We start from the raw sequence: 10,062 nt of genomic DNA on the forward strand, positions 1-10,062 counted from the left end.
ATAAAGGTAGAGATGTTGGGCAGGAACCATGTGTATTAATGTGAATATCAAGATTTGTCATGCAATGAAAGAAAGAAAGAAAGAAAGAAAGAAAGAAAGAAAGAAAGAAAGAAAGAAAGAAAGAAAGAAAGAAAGAAAGAAAGAAAGAAAGAAAGAAANATGTATTATTATGTGTATTTTCAATGTGTATTTTATTATTCCTCAAAGACCCTTAGTGATGCTTAACCTGCCAATTACCTTAATAATGTGCATCAATTTTATTTATTTATTAAGTTTATTTGAAATTGTTTGTTTCGTTAAGAAAGAAAGAAAGAAAGAAAGAAAGAAAGAAAGAAAGAAAGAAAGAAAGAAAGAAAGAAAGAAAGAAAGAAAGAAAGAAAGAAAGAAAGAAACCCATTTGTGCTCCGTCTTGGTTTGATTATCTGTGGTAAATGAATTCATTTTGTTTTTTAAAGGTGCACAAGAGAAAACAATGTAGCTTTGTATTTCTAAACATTCTGAGAATATACTGTAGATGTTAGTTTCATTAAACTAGAACAACATTCTATATAATTTTCTGTAAATATGTAATTGAAATGTCTGTGACAGAATGATACTAAAATTATCATTAATATGTGTTCTTTGTCTTTCTTCCAATAGAAACTACACCTGGACCAGTCATTCTATCTTTGTCTGTGTCTCTTTTCTGTCCTCTTAAACCCCAGCCAGTCGAGGCAGATAATCGCTCATCCTGAGCCTGGTTCTGCTGGAGGTTTCTTCCTGTTAAAAAGGAGGTTTTCATTTCCACTGTTGCCAATGTGCAGCTCAGGATGGGAGACTGTGACAAAGTTAAGATTCAACAAAATCCCCAGGCTTCCATAAAAAAAATAACTTTTACTAATTGGCTTTATAATGTATGCCAATGTTTTGTACAGTGTACAGAAACGACTTTTGTTGTGACTTGGCACTATATAAGTAAACCGAATTGAATTGAAATAAAAGGACAAGGAGGTATGAAATTATTCAGTTTGAGTCAGTAGTTTAGGCTAGATTTTAATAATTTAACTTTCAGCCACACAAAGCAATTTATCTCTGAAATCCACCAGAAAATTCAGCATTTTTAACACATTTGAAGCAAGATGCTGAAGAAGACAAAACAAAAGGTGCAGTTTTGCTCACACATTATTGTTACAAGTCATTTAAATACAAAGGTACGCTTTTGATACAAAATAAATGTTGAAGTAAATAAAGGATTGGAAATACATCACAAATATTGAATATTGTGTTCATGTTTTTGTTTACTAATAATTTATAACAAAAGGAAGTATATACACTATACACTATTATTTCAAAGTGGGATGCTTACATTATTAATTTGATATAAATATAGTAAGGACTCACATTGGTACATGTGTTTACATTTTAACAAAGAGGGTGTAAGCAAAATGTTTTCGTTGCCCTCTTCATGAGAGTCTGGTCCTTTCCTTTGTCCTAACACGTACAAATACCAATTGATAGCAACAATTTCATATAAATCTATAATTTCACAATGTAACAAATTGTAGGTTATTAAATGTCTTTATTTTCTGCTTAAGTTTCTTTTGCTGCTTTGGACAAATTTTGTTTAGTGGGAGAAGTTGCAGAAAAGGCTGGTCTGACATTAAGATTTCTGAACCAGAATAATAGTACAACATAGCTCAACTGAAGTTACTATACACACACACACACACACACACATCATATCATGAAAAGCACCCTAATAAGGACCTTTTTTCATTTTGTTTTTTAACTTATTTGAAGTGTCATGCCTGTGGGGACCCAGTTTTGGTCACCAGGGGTAAAATCTGTCCCTAAGCGGTCAGTGAAATGTCAGGTTGTGGACCCACCAGGAAAGAAATACAATAACACATGCACACACACTGTGATTACAATAAATAAATGTCAGCTTTATTACAACAAATAAAAAATGTGTAGATAACCTGATTAGATTTGTGACTTTCTCATAATTTTGAAAACTTGTAACTGATAAATAGTTCCACGATCATGTAAAAGTGTGAATCTGGGACTCACCCTGAGCTCCTTGAAGAAAATGCAGCTCCGGGCCCACTCCACGATGGAGAACAGGGTCTGGTCTGCCATGCGGCACATGAGGCTGAAAGTGCTGGGCTTCTCCAGCCGACCCCGGACGCTCTGCTCCTGCTGCAGATGGGCCACAATCTTGTTCTGCACCACTAGCTCATCCGGGTCACAGCGCAGCAACTCCAGCACCAGCGGCGGCAGGCTAGGAGGCTGTGGCGAGGCCGAGGGGTACACGTCTGGATAGGGGTATCCTGTCAAGGACTCAGGGGAGCTGGTGTAGTCTGGACACTCAGCTTTAATGGCCCTGCTAGGGAAAGCTGTGTACTGGTACTGTGGGGTGAGAGGCACGTGAGACTGCATGGCCATGCCCAGGGCTGCAGGTCCATACAGGCCGGCCTCATAGTCCGTGGGGGCAAGGGAGCTCTGGGCAGAGGGGAGTAGGCTTTTGGAGATAGTGGGCAGAGCATGCAAGGTGCCAGTGAAGCTGTAGTCAGTCTGTAGAGGGGAGGCCGGTGGGGGGGCCGTGGTCTCCAGCTTGAACCCATTGGATCGTATCAAAGCCTTTTTCTGCTGTTTCAAGGCCCTGTCTCTCTTGTACATGGGTCCAAATTTATTCCTCCCCCCACGCATGCGATCTGCCCGGACCGCTATCACACAGAAGACAAGAAGAGGTGAAACACAGATGAAACAGCAACTCTTTACATTTCTTCTGCACACAGTCTGTGAAACTCCAACACTTCAACCACACAAGCTCTGATTTCTGCAAACATGCTTCTCCTCCTGCTTTCCTTTTTAGGTCTGAGAAGATACCCCCCCTCCCCCTCCCCCAGAATCTGAGTGCAGCTCTACTCCTTCTTCCCTGGGGAGTCTCCAGGGTTTTATCAGCAAGTCAAGAATGTGTGCTTTTTTTTCTCTTCTACGGAAGCAGGTGCTTTCCTTTGGATTGCTGTCTGGGAATTAGTCTCATCCCATGTGTGTCTAAAGCCACCAGCCAGAAGCAGAGAAACAATTGGGATCTAATAGTGAGTTTCTAACAGTGATTTGAAAAGAAAACCAACTCTAAAATGGTTCTAAACACACATACTTAATAATGAGAATTAGTGTTGAAATGATGAACTTCTTAAAAAGGTAAAATCAAATAATTAAAGGCCAGCATTTATTAAAGAGATGCATATCTTTCACTGTCTTTTATGCCAGAGTTTTAGGCTACAATCATGTAGAAATGATGGAGTTCTACACATTTTGATCAAACCTTGAAAATAATGAAATACCATGACATTAATAGCAAGACATGACGTCATGCTTGGCGTTGTGTTGTGAATGACTCTGCTTTTACAACAAATATTTTTAGCTCAGCATATGTAAAATTGACTGAGTTTTAGCTTTTTTGTGTTGGCTAATGTCAATAAGCTTCTATTTGATTGACTCCAAACATTAATGAGTTATAGACATACACCAAAGGATTATCCAGTGGTTCATGAGACATTTTGCTAACAGACAAACAGGGTTGACTCTGAATACTGGCAAAATCTTAATCAAAGATGTTGTACATTCTGTTAGTGCTTAGAATATGTGTTGTGAATCACTGACAGCTACTGCTACACAAACTCTTAGCTCAATATCTGTAAAATTCACAGAGTTATAGCATTTTCGATATTTATAAAGTCAGTTGGCTATGGCAGCCATCTTGAACCGAACTAACTTCTAAAGGCAATTAGTGGTATATGCCCATCAAATGATTACTTTCGGCTAGTTTAATTAAAATTTGTCAAGTGGTAATAAGGTATTTTGCTAACAGGCACAAACGTGGGCAAAATTGTAATCATCTGCCTTTGCAATGAAGCAGTATCCTATAATAAGAAGAAATAGTGAACCTTTCCCGTTTTTCTTGTTTTATTTTTTAGGAACAAAATTCTTATGAATCACTACTGACGTGCGAATAGCAAGTCATTAACTTTCCGTTAATATTTATTTATTTATTTATTTATTTATTTATTTATTTATTTATTTATTTATTTATTTATTTATTTATTTATTTACTTGTTCGTTCATTCGTTCATTTAGTGGGGCCTGTAAACGTTTACCTTCGAGGCGCATGCCGACGTTGAGACATTTCTGGAAGCGGCAGAAAGGACACCTCTTCCTCTGAGTCTTGTCGATCTTACACTCCTGGTTCTCGGCGCACGTGTATCTCTTGTTGTTCTGGACCGTCCGCTTGAAGAAGCCCTAAACACAGACAGACCACCGCAGTCAGAGCACAGCAGGCAGGCACAAACACCGTGTGGGTCCGGGTTTACACCGGGCGCGAATAGAACACGCACCGCAGAATCAAGAGGGGTGTAATCAAAGGCGATGCGGCATTTTTTTTTCTAAAACTATAATTTTAAAACGAAAAGGAGATGAAATAAACTGAACGTATAAAGTTATATCCTGGACACAGACATTTATTTGAGGTTTAAATCAGCTGGTAGAGTTTTCTGAATTTGGATTATCGCTGGGACTAAACGAAATGTTAGATATACTTAACTTTGTCGTGTCAGCTGGTTTGACTAAACTTAGCTGTTTAAGTCTAAACAGTAATAATAAGGAGAGGCTGATGATTATGTTTTTGCTCGTGAGTGTGTGTGTGTATCTGCCTGTTGGAAAAATAACTCGTAAATCACTCATCGAATTTTAAAGTTGCAGGCAATAATCATTGAATCTAAAACTAATCATCTTATGTTTTCAACCCGATCTAAGATTGCGGCCAGAGCCAACAAAACTTAAAAAAAAAACATAAAATGACTACAAATAAGTCAACTTTACAGAAAATGACCTAAAACTCAGTGTGCCAGGTGAGACCCTAACACACATTTTAAGTGCTAACAAATTGCGCTAAATCTAGCCAGTGACTATTCGAAGTCAATTCTGTCTCTTATCAAAAAATCTCAGGAATTATTGGACTGATTTAAATGAGACTTCCAGTAAAATTATCAACGGACGTTCATCGCCAGCTGATTAACCTTTGCAGACAATTCGATCCAAGTTGGCCGCCACAGCTAATTGACATTAGAAAACACAAAAATGGCTAAAAACACGCGGAGCACAAATAACGTTAAAAGTCCATTAACAGTAGCGCCCCTTGGCCTCAGGAGTAATCCACATATGCAAGTGTTAAAAGAGCCATGGTAGCGTCTTTAAACTATTATGCCATTCGAATCAAAGAAATTAAATTAGATTAACCCAACAGTATTTATTTTCGGATATTGCTGTTCCAATACAACAAGCTCTGTTTGAAACTGAATCCGAACATCAACATGAAACGACTGTAAAATTCACACAGCACACAAATTTCGAGTGAGACTGGTCTTTGGGATGAATCAGAACCAGAGGGTTACCTTGCAGCTCTCGCATGTGAGCAGACCGTAGTGATATCCGGACACTTTGTCTCCACACACAGGACACAACTCCTCCAGGTCATCGTCATATGTGTACTCCATCACCTTAAGAGTCACACCTAGTCCATACACACACACACACACACACACACACACACACACACACACACACACACACATCACCAACACACACTTTCATTTATCATTCATATTATTTATAATTTATTATTCATTCATTTATCATTCATCTGTCATTTCTAAACGGATTTAAAACCGTTTTCTACATTTGCAAAATAAAAAAACAGGAATTACCTCATTTTTTTCTTACTCCTCTGACTTTGTCTTGAATATTTCAATCCGTTTCATGCACATAAAATTCAACAACTTGTAAAAATGATTTTGAATGCATCACATTTACTTTGCAATGATTTTTCACAATTTAAAATTGAACGAAATATTTCACTTAAATCTATTATTTTATCCTGACAGTTTTTTTACATATATTTTAAAATATCGTATTTCTGTGGAGTTAATTATGTCATTTGAATTGGAGTATATTTAGTATAACTGGTATTTTGTTTTCTGAGACGTAGACATGTTTGTTACAACCAGCGTGACAGATCATCGAAATTATTTTTTTTTTCTGAAGGACTGACAAAAAATAAATCTTCATAATCAGCCGTTTAAAATTATATCGAAGCCACTCTTTTGTCCTTTATTGTATTGTACTTGTTTCAATACTCGTAGCTACACTGAGCACGGTTCAGAGGAGCGACAAACCAAAGAAACTATGTAAAAGTCCAAAGCTGTCCGTGTGCACGCGACTCAATGTCAGGGTTAAAGGCCGCTGTCCAATGTGCAAAAATCATACTATGAAAGGCAATAAAGATTAAAGCGCAATAAAATTCCGAGCAGACCACTGAACTGAACTGAACTAAAGAAATAATCAGTTTCGGTGTGGATTTGCGGAATAAGTCACGGGAGAGTGCGAGAAGGGGTCAGACTTGAGCGTGACGCCGGAAGACTCACCTTCAAGCACACAAATATTATATATTTACTGATCAGTAATAATATATATATATATATATATATATATATATATATATATATATATATATATATATATATATATATATGTGTGTGTGTGTGTGTGTGTGTGTGTGTAGGCAGGTTAGTTTGACCGATAACATTCTGTTTCTTGTCATTCTTTAAAATTATTATTATTATTATTATTAATAATAATAAAGAAACATTATAACATTATTAAGCAGTGTTTATTTAGTATTTTTGTTATACAATTAGGCTTTTTGCGTCGATTGCTTGGATTTGGAGTTCATTTATTGTTTTCATTATTTTATTGTATTTGCTCTCCTGCAAAAATAAAAAATGCCATCAAATTTTATGTTTTTCTTATTATTATTATTATTATTATTATTATTATTATTATTATTATTAGCAGCAGCAGCAGCAGCAGCAGTAGTAGTAGTAGTAGTATATGTCCAAATGTTCCGTTTGTGAGCTCTTAAAACGGTGTTGCTGGGGTTTGTTTTGTTTTTAAATCCTGATATGGAATTTTTTTATTTCCTGAATAAACAGGTTGGTGTCGCAGCTCCAGGTTATATTTCATTAATAAAGCCTTGTGGGTTCTTCTTTTCTCTAGTCGAACAAGAAGAAAATAATATGTTTTAAAGGTGTGTATGAAGGTGGTGTTAAAGAGGTCGGACTTACCGTGAGCCTTGTCTCCCAACATTTGAGCAGCCAGTCACTGATGATTGTTTAATTAACAGCCCTTGAGTGTTGTGTGTGAGAGAGCTGCAGCCGCGTGCATGGGCCGCTGAAGACAACACCAGACCAGTATAACCAGTAAGGACTCCTGATTAACTCTGTGGAGCCTGTGTGAGCCACAGTGATCTCTGACGAACACAGGAACTCATCCGGTTCGATCGCTCTTTACCGTCCTTCGCTTATCGCCAAAGTTAGACTGCCGCGCTGCGATTGGTGGACCCCGGATCACGTGACGGACGCCAGCCACCTCCTCGGTGGAAAATGCCTGGACAGGGGGAAGTGGAGAAGGTGGGGGGTAACAAGACAGATATTTCTGGGATAAAATAAAATAAAACTTAGATTCTTTTTTCACACTTGAATTAAGGCTGTATTTAGGCAAGCTTTGAAAACAGAATGACAAAAACGTAAAAAAAAAAGTTACAGATGTTGGGCAGGTAACATTTGTGTATTTATGTGTCTATCGAGATTTCTCATGCAACGAAAAGAAAGAAAGAAAGAAAGAAAGAAAGAAAGAAAGAAAGAAAGAAAGAAAGAAAGAAAGAAAGAAAGAAAAAGAAAGAGAATAAAAATATTTATGCTGACATCTTAAAACCAGCTGGATACACTATGCTTTAAAAGTTTTTGTCTATATATATTGACAATAATTTCAATAATAATAATAATAATAATTTTCTGTTTTTGTTATTGTATCAAAGATACATAATTTTGTTGAGGGTAAAGCTTATTCTCTTTATTCAGCTCTTAAGCTTTTAAAACTGCAATTATCAATTGGTGGCCTGTGGGCCATCTCCGTGGGAAAGTTTAGACCATCAACTGTAAATCACAAGTACACCTCCTAATAAAACCTGGAAGTAGAAGCAACAACAGGACCAGCTTAGCAGTCAGCTGGTTCCAGTACAAAATGTAATATTGTCCCCTCCATGTAAACAAACAAAACACTGCTCTTATTAAAAGATAAATATACACTTTAGATATGTTTCTCATGTGCTGACTGAATGTGTTGATTCATGAAGATCTTACCTTCCTAGTGTATGTTAAATATTATTTTTTCCAGTACATTAAGCTGTAATTAATTATTTTATACCTTAAAGAAAGGTCAGGTGACACAATAAAAACATTTGTGTGCTGGAAAATAGATGGGCCTTAAAGCCCGACATTGCTAGTGCACAGAGTCTGGTTCCAAAATTACAACATGACAGCTCCTGTTAAAGACTTTCTCTTGGCTTCAACTCCTAACAAGAGAAGGTGGGGACAGTTGGTCTATAGTATACACCAAGCGTCAATACTGCATCCATTAAAATCACACAGACATACATACACATATACAAGTGTATATTATTATTATTATTATTATTATTATTATTATTATTAACAATCATAATAATAATAGTAAAAGGCTGCACTCTGCGGTCACTGCTACCAACGATTCTGGTCTCAGAGCATTCAGTTTGCTTCTATTTTTATCTGTACTGTAGCTAGCTAAATGTAGATTGTACTGATTAATAATAATTGGCTCTGACAGGTCATTTTGCTTGGTAAGCACAATAAAAAGTCAAAGTGCCTATTGTTTTCTGAGGCAGGAAGCAATGTCAGGCTGCTGAGGGTCACTGCATGGAAACTTGGACAAAGCTGTGGGTCCTCAGCTTGTGGGACATCATGCTGTCATAGAAACAAGGAAACCATGTCAAAGACTCTTCTGCATAATTCTGGGATGATCAGTGCACAAAACATTTCACAGTTCAGTGACTGCTCTGTTGTTTCTAAACATTTACTGTAATAGAGTGAATGCTTATTCAGCATTCACACTATTGTTTTCCTGTCTTTTGTTTGTTTGTTTCTTGTTTTGTTCTTGGTTTTTCTTTTTAACCTGTTTTTGCAATCGGACCAATTCTGCATACTTTATGCAATTTTAGCCATTTATTCATCAAAAAGTTCAGGTTATTCAGGAGTTCGGTACCATAAAGTTTGGTTTTTGTAACTTTTATACTTACAATACTTACTTATTAGCTTAATAACAAAAAGGTTGTCCATAGAAATACATTGAGACTTCTTCATAAACATTGTTGTCTGAAATATGCTTCAGTGTTGCTCTTGTTTGGCCTTCCTTTGCTACTTTAAGTCATTTTTTTACCTTCCATTCTGCTACTTTTAGCTTTTGGCTACTTTTTTGCTATTCTTGCTAACCAATTTGTACTTTTATCCATCCATCCATCCATCCATCCATCCATCCATCCATCCATCCATCCATCCATCCATCCATCCATCCATCCATCCATCCATCCATCCATCCATCCATCCATCCATCCATCCATCCATCCATCCCATGAGATGAGACCATCAATAATATGGTTTGAATATTCTTAAGGTGTTATGTTCTCAAAAGTTCTGTGCAGAGTTGTATGTGTTTTTCTTACTTTCTCCCTCTGCAGGGTATGACAGGCAGATCTGGTTCCCAGCTGTTCCTCATCAGGAGGTAATCAGCAGGAGTTTAAAGGAGGAACAGGTTCATAAAGCAGATGCCAGATGGTTAACTCATGTTTAGTGGTAATCAGGCCTCCTCAAGCGCTCTCTGAGCTCTAGTACAGTATATACTTAGTAGTACTAACCCCTTGACTTGTCTTCTCCCCGCATTTCCTCGTTGCTGGACATTCCCTGGACCCTCGGTCAATTCCCAGTTATCTCCTGTTGCCCTGCGCTGGATGTCTTGGCTTGCTGTTGTCAAACCCACGCCGCACCTCTGTCTGCCTTCCTGTAACACCGACCTGGGTGCCTTACTGATCTATCGTATGCCTGTCCACCCTCAAATACTTCCCCACTGCCGGAACCTCCTGGAACAAACCAA

The 10,062-nt window shown here is 37.4% G+C and overlaps 1 protein-coding gene across 1 annotated transcript in view; it reads right to left on the reverse strand.

The window, feature by feature from the left end:
• LOC108245782 (nuclear receptor subfamily 5 group A member 2) overlaps window positions 1-8,377 on the reverse strand; it is a 37,434-nt gene extending 29,057 nt beyond the window's left edge. Inside the window, exons 1-4 of the mRNA XM_017432967.3 lie at window positions 7,164-8,377; window positions 5,436-5,554; window positions 4,143-4,284; window positions 2,050-2,705 (exon numbers count right to left, since the gene is read on the reverse strand). Of these exons, the coding sequence (XP_017288456.1) occupies window positions 2,050-2,705; window positions 4,143-4,284; window positions 5,436-5,554; window positions 7,164-7,185 (939 nt within the window). The 5' untranslated portion in view covers window positions 7,186-8,377. The remainder of the gene's footprint in view (window positions 1-2,049; window positions 2,706-4,142; window positions 4,285-5,435; window positions 5,555-7,163) is intronic.
• Between the last annotated feature and the right edge of the window lie 1,685 nt (window positions 8,378-10,062).

The sequence above is a fragment of the Kryptolebias marmoratus genome, linkage group LG1 (genome assembly GCF_001649575.2).
Source record: "Kryptolebias marmoratus isolate JLee-2015 linkage group LG1, ASM164957v2, whole genome shotgun sequence".
Lineage (NCBI taxonomy): Eukaryota > Metazoa > Chordata > Actinopteri > Cyprinodontiformes > Rivulidae > Kryptolebias > Kryptolebias marmoratus.